General features: G+C 43.5%; 1 protein-coding gene across 2 annotated transcripts in view; it reads right to left on the minus strand.

Moving 5' to 3' along the window:
* Positions 1 to 324: 324 nt before the first annotated feature.
* The window catches only part of GLI3 (GLI family zinc finger 3), a 195,821-nt gene continuing 173,938 nt past the window's right edge, over positions 325 to 22,207 (minus strand). For both annotated transcript variants that reach the window (XM_086743036.1, XM_086743035.1), the window contains exons 10-14: positions 16,653 to 16,802; positions 15,894 to 16,058; positions 13,419 to 13,709; positions 8,304 to 8,631; positions 325 to 7,123 (exon numbers count right to left, since the gene is read on the minus strand). In XM_086743036.1, coding sequence (XP_086599162.1) covers positions 4,833 to 7,123; positions 8,304 to 8,631; positions 13,419 to 13,709; positions 15,894 to 16,058; positions 16,653 to 16,802 — 3,225 coding nt within the window. In that variant the 3' untranslated portion in view covers positions 325 to 4,832. The remainder of the gene's footprint in view (positions 7,124 to 8,303; positions 8,632 to 13,418; positions 13,710 to 15,893; positions 16,059 to 16,652; positions 16,803 to 22,207) is intronic.

Below are 22,207 nucleotides of genomic sequence, written 5' to 3' on the forward strand. Positions count from 1 at the left end.
GAAATGACTACAGGGTTGACCACATCGGCATCTCCCCTCCTTTCAAACGTTTTATCTGTGTGACGCTGCAGTTTCTTTTATTTCTCCACCCAGCACACCCCCAGCAATTCTTCTTTAAAGGCAAGGTAAACGCCCTGTGTTGTTTACCCCTCGGTTTTTAAAATGTGAATGAAATGAAGCAACAGGCTGGCAAGCAGAAACAGAGAAGTGAGCCACCATCAGTGGAAGCGATACATGCGCTGATTGTAACCAGGCTCTCCAGCCAAACAAAATTACTCTCTCCCCCAAGGAGATATTTTAAAAGCTGAAAGCTCAGAACTTAAGTACAAAGGCTTTTGTGTTTTTATTGACATTGTAAGAAACATTTTTTTTCTTTGTTACAAAAGAGCTAAGTGGTTCTGAAAGCAGAAGTACAGTTTATATGTACACAGTGCTACAGACCCTTCAGATCAACCTAAGGCTCGAGAAACATCAGATCATAACTGCAGGTTTATCAAATGGAGACCACTAAGGCCCGTTACAGCTGAACACTATTCCTATCGTACATAAATGTATTTACACATTTTCTTCTTTTTTTTAAAAAAAAAGGATTACAAGCTTTATAAAAAAAAAAACACTAAAAAAAAGTGAAAAAAAAATGAACACATTTTTATCTTACACGTCTGCAGGACTGACAACAGTAACTGTTCCATAGGAGACATTCCACCAATCCAAGGACAATAACACGGGAATACCAGAGGTTTACAAGACATTTCGGACACTATTAACAGTGGTATGTGCTATTAGCTGAATGGCGAGTACTGCCTCTTCGGGAAAATTTGGCAACACATCTTGGTCCCTCTCTTTTACAGGATCAACACAAAATAAGGCACATACATTGTCAGAATATAAACACTGCGGTTCAGAAGGATGAGCCGTTGCACAACAGGCGTGGGTGAGCTGACCAGTCATTTCATCAAGGGGTTGGGGGGGAGCAGCGACTGGAAGCGAGCGAGCCAGTCAACGTCTTAACGCACGTACCATTTGGGGCTATCCTCCAAGAAGAGAGTAACATCATCTGCCATCGTACTCCCCAGCAAAGCCCCTCTAGAAGCCCACTGACTTCTCTGCATAAACACCTTTCCTCCACCTGGGTGGAGAACAGACAAATTCTCCCTGGCGACTCCCACTTTGTGGAAAGTAAACTGCCTGGAGAAACATGCACGCTTCATGCAGGTGAGGCTGATGCACCCAAGGTCAACAGTAATTAGTCTGGAAGACTCCCACAGAGCCATTAGAAGAAAAGGTCATTTAGACTCAGGCTGCAAGGCTTTAAAAATAGGAAATTCACAATATTTTCTGCATTTTCGAGTAGTCTAAGGTGAGCAGTGCGTTTCCAACTGCTATGGCAATGCCAAGTGATGCGCCAGATACACAAAAGCAAGCTCTGGCTCTGTAACTGGAAGAGCAGGAGTAGACGGGTGCCAACAAACATATGAGCAATGTTGATGGGACCTCCCCAGACTGTCACACATTGAGAAGGAGGTTGGCAAGGGAAAGCTGGTGTCCAGCCTAACAGTGCCAAACCTCAGACCCAAGATAGCTGGACTACGATATATTGCTGCCCTCCCAGGTACCAAAACAGATTCTTTAGCACAAACCGGAAAAACACCAGAAGATGCTAAAAGCTGAAAAGTGACACAAAAACATAAGTGGCACATACACTTAATGGTGAAAATGATATATCATTTGCACAAACTCCTCGGGGACACGGTGGAGTCTTTGGTTCTTCACCTTCACCAAATCAAAACAGGATGCCTTTCTGGAGCATGTGATTTCGGCCCAAGACAGGGGTGGGTGAGTGAGTGACAAATGTTTGTCAAATCCAGGAAGGCAAATTAGCTACTCAAAAAGTCCCTTTTAGCTTTGAGCCATATGAATGGCTCCTTCTAAGCTCTGATGGATCACATCTCTTAATAACTTCCCAGCTTCAATTGGACCAGCAATACAATTATGAACTGGAAAACTGAGTTTAAAAAATATAGTTTGGTGTTTTGTTTTAGCTTTTTTTTTTTAATGTAGTGGCTCTATGACAATAAAAGGCTTCTCTTCCAAGCCAGCTACTCCCAAGCTGGTCATAAATCTCCCTGTTGAAATTGTTTATAAACATGTAATCGATGGCTTAATAAACAGCCAGCGATTGGTTACCGAGAACCATCTGAAACACGTCCGGCACAGCCTCTCCTCGTTCATACGCTGCTGCTTCTCCGCAGGGGTGTGAGCTGTATCACAGCCCTGCCAGGTACAGCGTTGCCAGGGAAGCATCCCTCCTCCCCTGGTGACCTGTCCGGCCGGAGGCGTCCTTCGTCACTCCTGGAGCAGGACAGGGGCCAGGGCTGCTACAGGGCTGCCTCTGGGAGATGAGAGTGTAACAGGGAGCAGCTCTGCCATGTTGCAACAGCAAAGCAATAGCTTGCCATGGCGAGCTGTGCCCGATTCCCCGTGCAGCCCAGGGACCGCTGCAGTAGGGCTGACAGCTGGTCATGGGCAGGGAGGCTCAGAGGGGAATCGGTAAAGGGCAAAGAGCAGGATGGGGGAATTTGTGTGCATGAGACAGAGGAAGGAAGAAATGCTTGCTAAAAGTATGGAGAAAGACAGGAACTGGATGACGATAAAAGCTGGAGGACATTTACAGTTGCCTTGATTTCTGACATTCCAGCTCACAGTGCAAATCACTTGGTACATGCTGTGATAAGCCTGAATATGGCCCCAGAACCGAATTCCTGTGATGTTTTCCTACTGATTTACAGCTTCTTCCTCAGATTCTAACAGCTGTTAATAGATCAATGCTATCCAACAGCTTCACCGAGGCTGTATTCCTACACATTCCTCAAATACTATGCCCTGAATTAGCTCGCATTTCATTTTTGTTTACATTTAAAAAAAAAAAAGAGAGAGCTATGGCCTTCTAGCCTATAGAAATCACCTTCTGGTGCTACTCCTGATTTTGACTTGGCTAAAGTTTATCTATATTTCAAAACTGACTACGCTCCCCATTCTCATTGTATGTGTAACACCAGCTCCTTACAGACATCAATGACTGTACCACTTCCATCCCACAGCAGCATTTTACTATCGGGATTTAACTGAGAATTTGCAAGGGCTGGACTTGCATGCAGCTTCTAGGAGTGGCTGAACTTAAACCTTCGTCTTGTAAACTGTCCGCCATCCCAACCTGTTTATCCAGGAGCACTTGTGTTCAGGGGTGCGGACATGCAGCCCAGCACAGCAAAAAGCAAAGAGCTACAGCAAATGCCATTCACCCCTATCAGTGAGAAGCTTCATGATCGCAGTGCGTTAGTTCCAGTTTTTGCTGGTGTAACTGAGCCTGGGCATTGACCCACTGTTTGCTCTGAAATGAAATGCACATTGGTGTCACCAAGAGAGAGAGGGGGAGGCTGGGCTGGTCTTTTTGAGTTTTGATTAGTTTTCAGACATACTTGTTGTTTCACTTGTTTCTTTGCTATTTTTAATGGCAGTTAAAAATTCTTAATTTTGTAAATCCTGGATACAGTGGAAAAACATCTAAGATTATCAGATTGCTTGCAATCACTTTGATTTATTTGGCTAGTCTGAGAACTGGGCCATTCATTTTCTTCTTGTTTTACATGCCATGGCCATAATGCTTCTGAAGCCATTAACTGTGTGTTATGTCAATGGGCATTTAGTTATTTTAAAACATACAATCCATCCATGAAGGTCTATGTGCTAAAAGGGATGTACAAGACAGTTCTCATCAAAGAGAGGCAAAGGAATTGTTACTGTGAATAAGAACCAGTGGCTCAGCAAACTGTATCTAAAATATTTGCTTTTGTTTTTTAAAAAAAAAGCCCCTAGTATGGAATACTGCAATTTTGTTATTTCATGGTATGAAATACTCTGTAAGACCCTGATCATCTCTCCACAAACGTGGTATGCAATGAGACTATAGACTACTCACATCACATAATTTTACTATCCAGTCATTTAAAAAAGAAAGCTGAAAAACAGAATACCAAATAATGCAAAATATGACAGCTGGACTAAGAAGAGCTTTCTGGTCTCCTCCTTCCTCTGACATGAATTAAACACGACACAGTATCATTATGCAAGGCAGTGACATCTATCTCTGTGTGTGTTTACAAAAACCTTAAAGATTTGCTAGGGATCAAAGGGCTGATGGTTTTACATCTCTTTTTTTACGCGAACCTTCTAATTCCTTGTGCTCCATTACCCTGAAACTACAGCCTAAGGGTACCATAGTAGTGCATTTCAAAATTGTTTGTCTGCCTCAGTGCGATGTATCCAATGCATCCAGAGAGGATTTCGTCACCGTGTGCTCACTTTACATTGTGCCTGGTTATTTTGTGCCTATAGGTTTAGGGGGAAAAACTGCAACAGTTTTACAAGGTCTAGTTTCTTTCGAGTAACAGAAAATGGCAGTCATTTCATCAGACCTTTCTTGGAAAAAAAAAAACGCAAAAGAAAACAAAACATGCACTTCACACGTTTACATTGGTTTACAATTAAAAAAAAAAGAAAAAGGAAGCATACAGACATTCAAAAAGGGGGAGAGAGAAAAGAGAGAGAAGGGGAAATGGGTGTAGCAATACTGATTCAAAACTGAAATGGAAGACAGTTTCTCCCTAGAACACTTTAGGGTTTTCAGAGTCCTTATTCCATAAAAGGAATATACTTGAAACACATCCCATTTAGGTGAGATGAGATTGCTAAAATACATACACAACTAAAAAATATGAGTCTTTTTTTTTTCATCTGTTATCTCCTAAGGGTTGTTTTTTTTTTTTTCATGTCTATTGCATAACAGCAAGAAACTTGCTTTCTTCTGCAAGTGAGGTCAACAAAGAGCTCATGTCCCCAATAGCCATGTTGGTTGTGCTTACAGGCATAGCTGGGAATGTAAGAGACGCTCGGGGAGTGGTGAGGCGTGAGGAACTGCGGGAAAGATTCTGAATGATACTCGGGCTCAGGGCTCCCGAAATTAAGCTGACATGATCCCCATCATCTATGATAGCATCGAAATCAATCTGCACACCCTCTAGGCTGTTGCTGTCAATGCTGTCAACTGTGCTGGACACTTGGTTAGCCCCTGGGGAAAGAAGCTCGGATGAGTTTGCATTTGCAGTCCCCTGCAGCAGGCAGTTAGCTTCCGAACCAAAGAACGAACCTGTTTTCATAGCTTGGTGGCTAAAGCCTGTGGTTTGGTCATATAACTGACCAGAGTAATTCTGCATGTTAGAGCAGAACTGCTGTGATTGACCTTGCATCTCCATCTTAATGGTGTTTACCCTGTACGTCTGGTTGCCATCACTTACGTGTCCTTGCTGTTGTGCCAGGTTGTTTCTCAACAGGTTTTGCCGTCTATTGCCGCTGTAATTAGAGCATGGCTGGTAACTTTTGGCCCCCAACAAACCTGAAGGCTGGCTACTAAAGTTGTGAGACATCGGCGGACAACTCTGTGGCCCTTGATAAAGGCTGCTTTGTGAGGTAGGACTAACCTGCCCTAGCATCATTTGACCAGATTGATTGACTCCCTGGCAATGAACACTGTCTCCGACCGGTTGGTTTTGCAAATATTCCTGTTCCATCATATTCCTGTTCTGCATCCCGTTTGCCATACCAGTAGCTTGATCACTGGATGCCATGGGATGGCTGAAATTTTGCTGGTTCCCACTCACTGGCAAGTTGCTGCTTCTCAGCTTCTGCCCTTGAACGGCCATGCCACAGGAATTGTCCATTGCCCCAGACATCATTGCTTGCCTGCTGATGCTTTCACTGGAAGGCTTATTGGGCTGCATGCTGAAAGAATTACTGGCTCCACTGCCAAGAACTGTGCTTTGCTGTAAACCGTAGGAACCATTGTTTTCCACCAGGTTCTGATAGCCGTTCTGCTGGGCCACACTGCTTCTCTCCGGGTTCTGCTGCTGAACCATCATATTGTTATACAGTCCAAAGGCCCGAGTCTGCTGCACCGCTGAGTGCTGACCACATTTCAGCTTCGAAGGAGATAAGTCAGAACTTCCTGAGCTTACTTCATTCCACTGAATGGGCAAGTCGCTCTTGTTTGCCTCGGAGCCTGCCTGCTGACTGCTTGATGGAGGGGCTTGGTCAAAGTTGCTGGGGTTGTTGTTTCCTAACACTGAGCTGTGATGCATTTTGTTGCTGTCTAGGACATTGTTCAACAAGTGGTCGTACATGCCCTGATTCTGGGAATTCAGATACTGAACCACGTCATCTGGCAGGAGATCCTCATCATTCAGACTGCCACCCGCTTCCATCGTAGCAGCCTCCAGGGCGACGTTCTCGCTGATGCTTGGAGGACAGGGGGAGCTGAAGCCATGGAAGACGCCACCCTCAGAACGGGTATAGTTCTGAAGAACAAGGTTGCGCTTTTCCATGGATGGAGGCAAAGCAGGAGGGTTAAAGCTATTAAGACTGTTGAAACGCTGGACTCTAGGGACAGAGAGGTTGTCAGAGACCATTCTTACCGGATCGCTGGCTCTCCTTGTCCCGTTTCCTAGAGCATCGTGAGACAGAAAATGCCTCCTGCTGTAACCATTTGCCCCACCATCACTACATCTTCGAGGGGCATTCACTGGAGGCAGTGGAGATACTCCAGACTCCCTACAGTCACCCAAGAGTGCCATCCTTGTTTTGAGGCTCATCCTCTCCATGTTAGGCAGTGGAGTTGGTGGGGGTCCACCAGTAGCTGCTGCATATTTAGCTTTCAGCCTGTATTGCTGGGCCGGGGTGAGGCTGAGAAGACTTGGCAGGTCATCACACTGGCTCACTTCACTGGAGCGCCGGGAGGCATCCGTTGAGATAGGGTCATAGGAGTCTGCAACACTCACATTCTGCGGTCTTCCCTCCACCTGGGAAGCATCGCTGGACCTCCGGCTGGAGAAGCAAGGTGAGATTCCAGAGGACCTGCGGCTGCTCAAGTAGGCTGAACTGATTGTGCTAGTATTGCTGTCCCTCCTGTTCAGCATGTTCAACACAGTGATGTCTGTACTTGAAAGTTCGTTCCTGTTCGGCAGAATAGTCATGGATCCTCCTACACTGCAGCTGCTGTTCGACTGGGTACCTAGAGATAAAATTTGCAGTTAAAGAAATGGGCATCACCCAGAAACTGGTACAGAAAACATCAGGTAGAGAAGCAAGTGGACTATAGAGGAAAAGCCTGCATCATCACAGCAAATCATAGCAGTGCTCTTTATTGAAAGAAGTAGGGATAAAAGCTGTGTCCTTAGGTTAAAAGCTAATTCAGAGACTCAAGGGTAACATTTCAGTATGAATTCCAGCACAAAATTTATAGGCCACAGCCACAAACTGTCATCAGCTGGTGTAGTCCTCTGGCCTGCAGTGCAGCTATGCTGACTGATGTGCCAGAACACATTCGTAAGGGAGCTTTTTATAGGCAAAATATAATTGAACAGGCATTTGCGTGGAATGGCAAAATATACAAATTGAAGGCTATTCAAGGTCATTTCTAAGACGTCTTGAAATATTCTTGAAATAAGTCCTAACAACTGCAAAACATCTTTGCTGGTTTCCTTGTTTTGTTTTGTTTTTAAGTAAACAGAATAAATTTCTTAATTTACATAGTCTCTTTTGATTGAATGAGTTTCAGAAAACCTGGGCTGTCACTGCTGGGTGGAGTGCAGAAACCTACGGGCAAGTTGTAGGCAATGTAGAGCCACCAGGGATATATATTTTGGCAACGAGCAGCTCCTTGTACAAAAACAACTATGGTTCAGGGCTGAATCTTGCCCTGCTCCCATTCATGGATATCTGCCCTTTGTAGTAGTAGTATCTGTAGATATTATTACTTATGTGTGTGGAAAGAGTTTATTTAAAGGGCAGCCCAACACATCTATGCAAAGGGTGCCTTGTTAAGGCCTTATCTGAAAGAATTCCACAAAATGAACTGGCAGGTATTTATTTCATCTGCCTTGCCTCAAAAGAAGACAGGATTATGATGATCTTCGGTCCAAACCTTTAACTGTAGGGAATATTTCAAATGTGATGCATGGTTCCCCTGCTGGCCCCCATTCTGTAAAACATGGGACTATCAGACTTCTCTCAGGGTGGGTAGTAGGACTTGTAACGAGAGGATAAACAAAAAGTGATCAATTTATGAACCATTCTCACAGCTGCCGAGTTTCATTAGCTGCACTACTGTCTTGCAAGGGTTGCAAGGTTATGCTAGCAAGCAATGAATGCAAGGACAAAAAGTGTTACCACTCTTGCTACGTGTATCTCACCATTTCCTACGAGAGGTGGCAAGGTTGGGGCTTTGGAAGGTGGAACGGGGTTCAGTCTTGGAAGCATTCCATTAACTTGTTTCAACCTTTCTAATTTCACTTGCTCCATCCATTTGGTCCCTGTCATATTCCTCCTGGCCTGTAAGCCAAGTGCTGTGGTGGCTGTGGAAATAGTAGAGTCCATGATTGGGGTTTCATCGATGACACTGAGGTCTCCTACACTACCGCCACCAGTCAGAGTAAGCTCGATCCCATTGTTGGAGTAGTTGCTGATGGGGGACTGTTCGCTGCTGCATGTAGACTGACCACCAGGGCTTGGCTGAGATGTCTGTTGGAGTGAAGTAAGAAACAAAAGAATGTGAGGATTAAGCAAACAATGTTAAAAAAAAAAACAACTTGCAGCAAATGTGGGTCTAAATGAAGCCAAAGAAAACAAAATTTAAAGAAAAAATTTAGCATTAAATGATGATGGTGATCCTTCATTAAGGGGCTTTCTAGAATATTGATTTTAACTGCAATAAATGCCATTGCAAAACTCAAGATTAAAACACACTTTAATATCTTGCTGATAGTATAAATTATTTCTACATGAGACGTTTATTTCAGTTATTCCCATAATTGCTTCTGTTACTTCATGTCATTCGTGAGCATGTACGTATGGATACTCAATGTTGGGTATGCGCTATTCCCAAAGGAAAAGGGAGGTCAATAAACCAAATCAGAACTCGGCCGCGTTACGAGGTCTAATTACACTGCCGGGCTTGCAGCAAGCAAACAAACAAACAACACTCCAACAACACTGGATATTGTTGTTGTTTTTTTTAATTAGACTTGTGGCTAAAGAATGTAAGTATTTTCCAAGCTTAAGGCTCACTGTTATGAGCAGCGGTTGGCCTGAAATGTTGGCGTGTAATAAAACAGGGACAAAGCATCAGTGCAAAAAATACTGAATCTTATTATTATTAGCATCCTGCAACCCTAGCAGCGTGCTCTAACTTATACCTTCTCTGCCCTGAATCAAGAAGGTGATGATCTAGTGAATCAAATCCTTCATTTCATTAGAACGTAAGAATTTAAATTTAAGAATTTACATACAGAGTACAGCCTGCTAATCTATGGGGATATAAACCCAACACAATAACTTCTTCTTTCTTAACAGTGTTCCCTGCTGCTCTAGCAGAATTCTTGCTGTGAGGAAATGCAGACCTGATTTATTTTCTTTATTCACAAAGTTTTCATAAAAGAATAGGAAAATTTCTCTAACACACTGAAACACTCAGACAGATAGACTGACAGAGAAAACAGACAGCAAGACAGACAGAAGTCTCTGGATGTAGTATCTTACCACAGGTTGTAGCAGTGTGATCATAAATCTGTGGGGCATGCAGTATTGTTTTGCTCCCAAGAACAGTTTCATGTAAGTATTTAGCTTTTGGGGTTTCTGTTGAGTTTTTTTATAAAAAAAACTTTTTTCTGCCAGCTTGTGATTTTTATGTACATTTTACTGATAAATGCTAGCTAGAATTTCCGAGGTAGCAGTGACGGCTCTCACTTTTAACATCAGTGAATGAAGACATAGATTCATGGCGGTACTGTAGCTTCATATGCCCCTGAGGAGTCCATTAAGATGCAATAACTATTTTATTATTTCTAACTTGAACAATGATAGTTAGAATTTATGAGGCCACACTGAGCAAGTTCATTTCCAAATCCTGGCCATGGCCGATTTGGGACAAGAATAGAAATAACTGTTACTATACAGAACAGAGATTTTGCTTCTGGACAATAGCTCCATGCTACATGGAAGAAGAGCACTAATGGTCAGAAGCCTGTTCTTGGAGCCACGTGGCAAGATCACAGTGAGGTAGGTTACTTCTAGATGTGCAATACAGAAAAAAATGGATTTCTCATCTAGAGGGGAAGGTACAAAAACATTTCTGAAGACATTTCACCAATATAAGCCAGATTTTTCACGTCAAGTGTTGCAAAATGCTCACAGCACATTACATTTAGGAATGAGTTTGATGGATTGCACATTACTAAATAAAGGAATGATTGGACAACAGGCAGAAGGCTAAAATAAAAACATAAATAATGTTGCAATAAAAAAACAGCAGAAAAGTTAAAATGCCCTCACCTTATTACCCACTGTCCTTAGGAAGTTAGAACAAGACATTTAAGAGCATTAGACAGAAAAGACATTGGATTAGTTGAAAACAGAAGATACACTTTAATTCATACAAGCAATGAAAAGCAGGAAATACAGAATTGTTTTCAGAAGGTACTTTTCAGTGAGAAATATTTAATACTATGTAAGCAATCAGCATTAATACCCCTCCCCTGCATTTTTCATTCTTGTTAAAAACATCAACGCTCAACATGCCTCAATAATGGTACAGATTTACCTAGTTAAGCAAGATGGTTTTGTTCCTTTGTAATCTAAAGTAGTTAACACGCAAGATGGCAGAGAATCTCCTTTAGACATCAGTCGGAGTTAACTCTGGACCCTTGGAGGTGTCTGAATTCAGGATTAATACTCCACAGTTTGGGCACAAGCCTTAGGCACAATATAGCAGGAACTCATTTTTCAATGAGTAATCACTTTGAATTGCAGCATGATTAACAATATAAGCAGAATTTGGAGGGCTCATATTTGTAGTTCCCAAGGGTTGGGTCCAGATGAATCATAGACCCAGATGTGGAAGAGGATGACTGCCTTTCATAGAATCATAGAATGGTTAGGGTTGGAAGGAACCTTCAAAGGTCATCTAGTCCAACCCCCCTGCAAGGAGCAGGGACATCCCTGACTAGGTCAGGTTGCTCAGAGCCTCATCCAGCCTGGCCTTGAACGTTTCCAGAGATGGGGCCTCCACCACCTTTCTGGGCAACCTGTTCCAGTGTTCTATAACTCGCATCGTAAAAAAATTTTTCCTAATTTCTAATCTAAATCTACCCCCCTCTATTTTAAAACCATTAGCTCTCGTCCTATTGCAACAGGCCCTACTAAACAGCCTCTCCCCATCTTTTTTGTAGGCCCCCTTGAGGTACTGGAAGACCGCTATCAGGTCTCCCTGGAGCCTCCTCTTCTGCAGGCTGAACAGCCCCAACTCTCTCAGCCTGCCCTCATAAGAGAGGTGCTCCAGCCCTTTTATCATCTTCGTGGCCCTCCTCTGGACCTTCTCCAACTGGTCCATGTCCTTCTTGTCTTGGGGGCTCCAGAACTGGACACAGTACTCCAGGTGGGGTCTCACCAGGGCAGAGTAGAGGGGGAGAATCACCTCCCTCGACCTGCTGGCTACGCTCCTCTTGATGCAGCCCAGGATGCGGTTGGCCTTCTGGGCCGCAAGGGCGGATTGCCTGCTCATGTTAAGCTTCTCGTCCACCAGCACTCACAAGTCCTTCTCCTCAGGGCTGCTCTCAATCCATTCTCCGCCCAGCCTGTATTTGTGCCTGGGATTGCCATGACCCAGGTGCAGGACTTTGCACTTGGCCTGGTTGAACTTCATGAGGTTGGCACGGGCCCACCTCTCCAGCCTGTCAAGGTCCCTCTGGATGGTATCCCTTCCTTCCAGCGTGTCGACGGCACCACACAACTTGGTGTCGTCGGCGAACTTGCTGAGGGTGCACTCTATCCCACTGTCCATGTCGCCGACAAAGATGTTGAACAGGGCCGGGCCCAGCACGGACCCCTGAGGGACACCACTCGTGACCGGTCTCCACATGGACATTGAGCCGTTGACCACCACTCTCTGAGTGCGGCCATCCAGCCAACTCCTTATCCACCGAGTGGTCCGTCCATCAAACCCATGTCTCTCTAGTTTAGAGAGAAGGATGTCGTGCGGGACAGTGTCAAAAGCTTTGCACAAGTCCAGGTAGATGATGTCTGTTGCTCGTCCCTTGTCCACCGATGCCGTCACCCCGTCATAGAAGGCCACCAAATTGGTCAGGCATGATCTGCCCTTGGTGAAGCCATGTTGGCTGTCACCAACCACCTCCTTGCTCTCCATGTGCCTTAGCATGGTTTCCAGGAGAATCTGCTCCATGACCTTGCCAGGCACAGAGGTGAGGCTGACCGGCCTGTAGTTACCTGGGTCTTCCTTATTCCCCTTTTTAAAAATGGGGGTTATGTTCCCTCTCTTCCAGTCATCGGGGGCCTCACCAGACCGCCACGACTTCTCAAATACGATAGCCAGTGGCTTGGCAACTTCATCCGCCAGTTCCCTCAGGACCCGCGGATGGATCTCATCAGGACCCATGGACTTGTGCACCTTCAGGTTCCTCAGATTTCCTAGTTACAACTCTTGTAGAGAGCATGGATGGCACACGAAATGCAGGCAAACAAAGGAAGAACTTCTTTACTTAAGATAGCATGTCAAAAAAATGGAATAAGGTCCTTTCAGCATTCAAGGCTATACTGTTTTAATGCAATACATTAAGGTAAATCAGTAAAAAGACTTGCAGAGACTATTCAGCTCCATTTAGTTAAATTGGAATTAGGTTAACTTGGCCAAGTTAAATTAAGTATCAGATTAACACAGGAGGTCACATCACAATAGAGATCACATGTTCTCAAAGATCTCCTCCAGCTGTTTAAGAAAGTCAATTTATCCTGCTTCAGTTTGATCCATCACCTGACAACCTCAAGCCCCTAAAATCTGATTGTTTCCCCAGGTTCTCCAAAAATTATCATAATCGAGATCATCATTTTAGTCTTTTGGACTTGTTTTTTTTTTCGCATTCTGGTTTTGAGCATGCAGGATTCACATTCTCTAATCTTATTCTGTAAACAGGAGAGTGGAAAAAAAATGCCTTTTAAAAAATGAAAGCTGTGATTTTCTCATAATATGCTGATTCCAAAAGATGGAGCTTTAAGAGAAACAATTATTGTGAGAGTTGCCAACACTGCACTTACTGCATATTGCACAGACTAGATGTAATCTTTTTGTTTGCTATTTCTTAGGCTTCAAAAACATTTTACAATATAAACGAAAAAGAAAACCTCACAAAATCCAACCTTGTGAGCTAGAGTTTAGGGGCTTGAGCATTTCATAAAGGCATTCTTAACCAGTTGCAAGGAGAAAAAGGACAAAGGGAACAGCACGGTGTATTGCATACCATTGGTTTTTCTGACTTGACTGCTTTCACTTGGAGGCATTCTTCACGCTTTGAGGTAGTGTTGCTGAGGTCCTTCTGCTCACCAATTGCACCCTGAGTCTGATGGCCTGGTGACCGGGTCTGAGGGTGGCTGCCTGGGTCTCTCGGTGGTGGAGGCCTCGGGTGGATATCTCCCCGCTGCTTCTTGGTGACATGTGCCTCCGGGCCATGCACGGTCTTCACGTGTTTCCGGAGAGAACTGGGGTCTGTGTAGCGCTTTGTGCAGCCTGGTATCTTGCAAACATATGGTTTCTGCCAAGACAGGAAAAACACTTAAATTAGATTTAATTCCACATGGGACTCCTGAAGAGCTCCTTGGAGCACAGCTGGTGTTACTGTTACATGCTTTCACAGTGAATTTGTTATGTAATTTATGGTCTATACAGTGACTGCACCTAGTCAAACCTATTAATTCCCTTTGGTTTTGAAGGTACCCGTTAATGCTGCATAGTTTACAGAAGGCAGAGCCTCTCACAATATGAACTGGCACAGCTTTGACTTGTCATAGCAGAGGAGTCAACAGAGCTACTGCAATTTTTGAAGACTGGTGTAATTTTCTATCCTATCCATTGCACTCAACAGTTTGATATCCTGTTTCTAGTATGCCCAGTACCTACTTCTTGACATTCTGAGGCAAACAACCCCCTTCTAAACATGTTGGGACACTTGCTCAGGCTGGATTATCCAAGGAAGCATTTCTTCCTGGCTCCATGAGATCACCTGCATAATGTCCAAGCACAGGATACAGTCCCATAAGCATTTTCACATTGCAGCAATATATGCAGTAGTATTATTAGTACTACTAGCATAACTAATCACTCTTTTTTAAAAAAACTCACTTCTTTGTCTCTGAATTTCTGTAGTTCAGTAATCAATTTACTTGCTTATATAGTAAAATAAAATCAATTTACTGTCCTATAATTTAATAAAGACTTTGTTCTTGTATTATGAAAGGATTACAAAAAAAGAGTTGAGCCCTTCCTAAACACTTTAACTGCCTCCGGAAACAAAGTATCATTCACTCGCTTTTATTACTGAATTGTTTCCAAGAAACTACTATTTTAAACTCTTATTTACACTTGCCCTCAAGAAAAAAAAAAGAGACCCTCTTGCAGGGTTCCTCAAAGGGGGGATCTGTCTGCTTACACATGGCACTGTGGAGCTTCTTCATGGCTATCTAAGGCCTGAGCCTGCTTCCACTGACGCCAACAGAAAAAAAACTCCCATTGACTTGAATAGGAGCAAAAACATCAATTATGAGCAATTTGAAATTGATGCTGAGCTACTGAGGCAGGTTTTCTCAAGATGCTATGGAAGTACAAGTCAGTAAGCTCTCTTCTACATGTGTAGAGCATATCTGCACCAAGATGCATCAGCTGCTTTTAAATTGGTCTACAGATTACCCACTTACAATGAAAATGGCTCTGTGAGCAAGTGCTAAATTGAGTCTGCACTTGTCCATAATACTCCTGGCACTCCATCAGTATATACTGCCTAAGAATATTAGCCTGTTTCACTGTGAAATAATGGTGAAGGAAATTTTTCATTTGCCCTTGCTGCTGCACCTACCAGAAATTATGTGCAAGCAGAAATTTTTTCTTGGTGACTTACTGTTAGATATGAAATCCTGATCTTAAAACATGGGCAGTAAGGGTCATGTCTTCTAAGTCTGAGAGGATCTTACTCATCAATGTGAGACTGAGATGATGTGATTCCCTGTGTAACCTGAAATGGGGCAATAAAACGGACAAGGTATGAAGACGGTGTGTTTCCTGAAAGTGGCGGGCAGCAGTAACAGGAAGCACACAGTAATAAAGAGGTGTTACACTGAGAGTTTGGGAGACAGCTGTGACTGCCACAGTTCCTTTGCTTGAGAAAGATCAAATTCCCTCCATTGCATCCCTACTCTGTGAGGTCTGTTCAGGATGAAAAAAAAAGAGTGAAACAGCCCAGAGAAGGAGGAAAAGGCATAACTCAGAATTTGCAGGGCAACCTAAATTTTTCAGACCCTGGAGACTTCTCCGTAGCTCTCCACAGCAGCCAGAAAGGATGCTGAAAGTTGCAGTGGGAGCAGGGGCTCGGCAGCCGGCAGGTGTCACCACCCACCCAGGCAAGGGGATCAGCTCCTCCAGCTCCACAGGGAAAAAACATACCAGCATTTCAGAGAAACCAGGATCTGCCACTAGTTAACGTGTGTGTTTTCATTAGATCCTTCCTTCAAACCTCTCTTACACTTAATAAAACGACCTGTAGCCTCTCTAGGTCTGTACGACACAGGAATGATTGTGCTGCTAAGAGCCGTTAGAACTTGTAATCCTTTCAGGTTGCTGAGGGTTTCTGTGCCTGTCCTCTGTAAGAAATTGCTATGACCACATTTTAAGTCTGTTTGACACTGAATTTTTTTATTCATTTTTTTTTTAAGCTGTGCTTACTTACCTCATTGGAATGAGTCCTGTTTTGGTGCTTGGCCCTGTCGGATGCGTTGGAGAAAGCTTTGTTGCAGCCTTCATGTTCACACACATATGGTTTCTCTCCAGTGTGAGATCTCAAGTGTGTTTTCAAGTTTTCTAGTCTGGAGTAGGCCTTTGTACAACCTTCAAACTGCAGACAAGAAGTAAGTCTGGATTAATTTTAATCGTTGGACTTGCAGGAAATGGCAAAAGCTGACCTACAAAAGTTTAGAAACTTTCCAAACCTTCATAACCTTGCCCAATGTAATTTTGTTTTGATTTGTTGGATTTTAATTTTACCCAGGCAAACCCCATCACAGCTCAAGTTAAAATGCTTCCAGCGTTATGTAAATCTTCTCTTACAGGAGAGCACAGTATCTGTGTACTTAGTCTAGGACAGAAATCCATTGCAAAGTCATTAGGAGGCTGGTAGCCAGCAATAATACCCAGCTCTGTAAGAGAAAGTACTTTTGAATAATTAAGCAAACTGAACTCTGTTTAATAATGCCTTTTGGGGCTTCTTTGCACTTTAAACTTGAGAAAGTGGGCCAAATTATCCAGTGAGTCCCCTCTCCTAAAGCTCTTGTCATCTGGCCGAGCTGAATAACAAAGCAGACATGGTAGTCTCTTGTCCAAAAAATGTCCGACGGATAAGAGATCAGGGAATGCAGCATCTATGTTGCTCTGTTCCCTAAACAGCCCCAGCTCCCCGGTCCGAGTCTGCAGCTCAGCCCCCTTTACTCACAGTGCATTTGTGTGGCTTTTCCCCTGTATGTCTCCTCATGTGGACCACCAGCATATACTGGGCTTTAAATGGTTTCTGCTCCCGGGAACAGTCCAGCCATCGGCACACAAACTCTTTCTTCTCACCGTGTATATGGTCGTTGTTTATATGCTGTGCAGGTAGAAGAGAGATTACAGCTTAACAGAAATGTAACATCATCGTCAGCCTTACTGTAACTTTGCACTGGAACGGCACCAGAGGCTCAGGTGTGAACCAGGATCCTGCGGTACGAAAAAGAATAAGAGGATTGTCAATGCTCCAAAGTGATCATGGGGTTCAAATTATAGATCTCACTGAAAGTCCACTAAGGCCCACGAATTTATTTCTACTGACGTCAACAGGCTTCGGATCAGGCCTTAGTGATACAGGCTGTTAAACGGATGCTGGATAACTTCATGCACGGTACCACTTGCATGATTCATATTGAGCAATGCTTTCCCAGATCAGGGAAGCCTTACTTAAGTGCCACTCAACACAAAGTTACAAAAGCAAGCCCTTAAAAACACGTCCACCAACCTGAAAAATCAATAGAACCGCCAAAACACATTTCCACCAAAACTTTTAACTCGCTGCATTTTCTTTCAGTAAATGTAGTGGGTTAGTGTACATGTTGTGGTAGCAGAAACAAAACCCTACACACTGCAATAACTAAAAACTCTGTGCACAGAAGCATCCATCAAGCTGCCATTGCCAAGTACGGCTCTGTCTGAAAGTGTCTGGGAGTGACACCTGCCCCAGGCCTGCTGGCACGCATGCAAGTGTCTGGCTGTGGTCAGTGTCATCTGCGTGAGGGTATCCAGAGACAGGCCAGGGCTGTCTACCTTTTACTCTTCCAGAGAAGAAGCTTGCTCTGTTCCCTCCGGTAAGATTCAGTTCAGCAGAGCATTTAAATATGGATTTAATTCTTCCTGATCATGTTTCTGAGTAGGAACGGGCAGATGAATCAGGGCCAGGCTCAAGATTGGTTTGTTTTCTCAAGGTTTAACTGTTTCAATCTTTTGCATAGCTTCAGCAAACAACAAAAGCACCCTACACCTGGACTGTCAAAGGTTTATGAAGTCTGCAATTTCAGCAAGAGCTACTCGACTCATCATCACGGATTCTCTTGGAGAAATGTTGCCTCAGTGTCTTCCCCATTGCTGAACTTTCTACCACAGCTTGCTAGCTGTGCCACTAGATGGCTGCATTTCTCAGCAAATGCGATTATTTCCACTAAGACACCAGACAAAATCCTTCCAGAGTTTTTATTTGATCACAGCACAGGGATGAAATCTGTATCTGCTCCATAAGTAGCTCACAGAAAAAGCCAGCCACACAGAAACTCGGTAGTTCATAGTGGAACACAAAGAAGATAATCTCAATCTTTTCCAAAGTCCTGAAAACAATTAGAAAACCAAATAAAATTACTTATGTTCACAATTATGTGGCATCGCCATGGCAAACAGATGTGCGTTGCCTATAAAAGATGACTGCTCTTTTTCTCTTTCTGAAACTTTATTGCCATTTCTTCAAAGTTGTGATGGGGTGCAGAGCGCATGAACAGAGCAGATGTGCTGGACAATGTACAGCATGTAATCTGCAGGAGTTTATGTTTCAAATGCAGATGTCAAGTCCATTCGTACTACACATGCCTGTACCAAAAGTGTACCTGCGCTGTCAAATGGCATCAGACAAGTACAAAGAGGTTAATATGCACTCTTCTTTCCTGAAAGAGAAAGAAGTAACAGGACAAAAGCCAATGCATTAAAGTAATTTTTGGCCAAATTTTTCTGTAAACGTTAAAGACTGTGAGTTATTTGGTTAAACCTTAGTGGCCAAAAGGGAAATTAAAGTGAGTGTGCGACACAGACTTTCCATTTGATACAAAAACTCCAAGGTTGGTTCAATCAGTTCACAACAGCTCCTCCCTCTACCTCCTGCTGTGCAGACAGTCAGGCACCATGGATGCTCTTTCAAAGAAATTCTCCATAGGACAAAGTTTCTCTTTGTCCCTGCAAATGAGGTTGCTCCTTGCTCCAGACCTCTAGCCTTTATCAGCATGAGCATCCTCTAAAACTGGCCCTTCTCATGGGCATAAAACTCCCTTCCTCACTGCCTCCCCAGCCCAGGCTCACAGTAGTGCCGGACAAAGCTTGCCCAAGATGGTGACTTGATCATTCACCTCTCTACCTCACTTCACTGGCTCACCTGTCAAGTATCTTGTGATCACCTGCAAGGTCACTGCACAACTGTCTCTCTGTCTGTACTTGTCTGCCCTGCTCTCTTATCCTGTCACTCCCTTCCTACTCCCTCTGCTCTTCCTAAAATCAAACCCCTTTTTGCGGAGTTTTCTCTCATTGCCCTGATGCTCCAAGTGGCCTCTGAGAGCTCACCTGCAAAGCCATCTCATTCGCATTCAACCTCTCTGAGGACTCTCCCCTTCAGGTAAAGCCTATAAGAAAAGAGCCCATGACATCACCTGCTAACTTGGGTAATTTCTTTAGCTCTCAGATGAGCTGCTCAATTGCTTTTTGCAGAGGGGTGATATTTTAGCTTCCAAATACTGGAAGGCTGGTCTGGAAAGAGACACTTGCTAGATACTAAATCAGCACAAGTAAGAGGCCAACAGCAGAAACCAGCGGTGTTCTTAGGTAAGGAGATTCACAGCATTTGTAACCCTGATCACACAGAGCCAGATTCAAATGCCCTCACTCTCTCAAGTTACGATTTGAAAACTGATCAGTCATCTGCTATGGACATTGTAGGCAGAACGGTACAAATACGAAACAGAAACTAAATCTATGCCAGGATTTTTTATCGTTATCATCTGGCAGAAAGAACGTGCAATATTTACATGTTTAAAGGAAGAAGGAGGTCTCACTGTGCAAACACCCACAATTACAAAAGTTCAGAAGTTTGTGAACTCTGACATTTGGGTTCTTTGACTCAGATAATTACCTTTGGATTTTGCATGGTGTTTTTGGCTCCCTGGTCTCTATTATGAGAGGGAATGAATAGTTCTGAGCTTGTAAAATAAAGAACAGTCAGGAGTAAGAGTATTATGCAAAGCAGAAGCTTTGGTACAGTACAATAAGGATTTATAGGGTTTCAATTTATAATCTGTTTGTAACCTTATTACATCCATGAAATGTCACATTCCAGGGACTAGATCAGAAGGATTTTTTTTTCCTGGTGAAATTGAATTTTGATGCAGTTTTAGGGTGTGAAAAGGCTTTTCTTTTAATTTTGTAGGCCCAAACCTGCAAGTTTTACTCATGTTGGTAATCCTTATTACAGTAAATAGGCGCATGAAAGCCAATGATATTACTCCCTAGTGTCAGGTTTGCTAATATGAGGCTCTGAAGCATCAGCTCTGTATTATTAAAAATTTCTGACCTGAAAAAAAAAGCCACCATTAAAAGCTGGAATTCTACTAGCTATCTCCCATTGCACACAGCTCCAAAAAGCTGCTAAACAGGGGTCATTTGACAAATACCAGTCACTTTCATGCCACTTCAATGCGCATTACCAAATTTCAGTCTGTCCTGGCTCATTTTATTTTCTTTAAAAAAAAGTTGCTATTATCATTTGGCTCCAAAATACCCTAAACTTAACAGAAGGAGCTGACCTAAATACTGATTTTGGTCTCAGAATACCTTGGCTTTGAAGGAGGAAACTCTGAGATGGATTTCAATGCCAGAGAAAAAAAAAAGGCACCAAATTCATTGCAATCAAGGCTAAAGTTGGCCTGTCATCTCTACTGGTGAAGCTCAAAAAGGTGAGGTAACAGGGAGTAGAATCTGCAGTGTCCTGGAAGTATAAATACTTACATAGTAAGAAATACTATTTAAAAAGGGAACACCTTAAACCATACATGATCTCACACAGTCAATGTACACTGTATGTGCAACTCCACCTTGTAGCAGATGATGTGAGGTGACACTGGAGGTAGGGTTCCATTTCCCTCCTCCATGTGGTTTTTAGAAGAAAAGGAGTATCTAAGAATAATATCCTATCTGACCTCTTGGTACCCAATACTCAATACATAAATAAAGGCCAAATGTGCTCTCACAGTAGTCCAAGAGCAGGGGGAAAGTCCCTTCATACTAATGGAATGAGTTAGGAACAACAGAAAAAGAATGACTGTCACCTGCGAAGGAGATTGCATCTGAAAGCAAAGTTATTTGGAGGACGGAGTAGGAAACACTGGGAAAATCTCCTGATTCTGCTTCCTAACTATCTTAATGTATGATAGGAGAAAACTGGAAGAGATCATGCTGCATTGGTATAATGCAGTAAGTTAGTAGCAGAGCGTAAGGTGTATCACCATTGCAAAAAAAAAAAAAGGTTTAATTTCAATTTATACAATGATAATTTTAGACTTTTGTCTTCTCATAGTTATTTCCCTGTATTTTAAAAATTTAAAAGAAGAGCTAAATAACTGCTCACTAAACCTCACTACTGACATCAAGCAGAAGCAGGACTTAAGTAATCTTCTAGCACAAACCTCCTCCTGCACTGTGCTGCCACAGAAAGGCCCTCAAACCAGCAGAGCTGCTTCATTTGCTGCGTAGGAGACGAAGAGCAAATGGCAAAGAGGCACTGCAGTGGAACGCCTGCTAAACACAGCTCATCCCGCAGCTGCATGAGGGAGTCGTGGAGCCCATGGGCTGCGCAGAGGAAACGTTCAGAGATCGTGTCCAGCAGTAACAGACTGGATAGCTCTGAGGCTGGTTTGGAAGGGGATTAGTACTCCCTGACCTGTAAGTCTGCAGGGAGCACTCTTATGTACGTGTTTTGCATAGGAGATGTAGATTTGTCCTTAAGCCTTCATACGGTTAGAAACAGGATGGGGGCTTCCAGGTCATCAGGCCCATCACTCGCTGTGGCAAGCCCCACTACACATAATCCCGGTCACGAACGAAGCAAGCTTCATCTTCTAAGTACATTGGTGATTTGCTCCCTCTGCTCCCAGCGGAGGGCTCTTTTAGGAACTCACTCCTCTGCCGGTTAGCAACTAATTTCTAGCTTCGATTTATTCACAGCCAATTTATACTCATTTGTTTTCGTGCCAACACTATCCTTTAGCTTAAACAGCCCTGCTTCCCTGCACAGTGTTTATTTCTCTTCCTTCCCCACCCCAGCTAATTGACAGACAACCCTCTCCTCTCAGCCTTCATTTGCTGGATTAAATAAACTGGTTCCTTCTGGTCTTCTCTAGGATGATCAAATCCCCACTCCCACTCCTACCCTGCTTTGGCTGGAGGTCCGAAAGTCCCTAGGTCCTGCCTGTCATTTTGTTCTCAGCTTCCTCACTGCCACTTCCAGGACTGCGTTAGTGCATCCCACCTCAGTGGTCCTCTCGGCCCTTCTCTTTGCCTGTTCTAGTATTTCACCTTTTCAAACAGAATAGTGTGAAGTACACCAGAGTTCACCAGACTTGGCATAACAGAATTAAACTTTCCTGTCCTTGCTTCCGTGTAAGTACAGATCTCTCTTTCATTTTCGACTTGAGACCATTACCAAAGCACGCACGT

The sequence above is a fragment of the Chlamydotis macqueenii genome, chromosome 2 (assembly GCF_036417535.1).
Source record: "Chlamydotis macqueenii isolate bChlMac1 chromosome 2, bChlMac1.mat, whole genome shotgun sequence".
NCBI classification, from domain to species: domain Eukaryota; kingdom Metazoa; phylum Chordata; class Aves; order Otidiformes; family Otididae; genus Chlamydotis; species Chlamydotis macqueenii.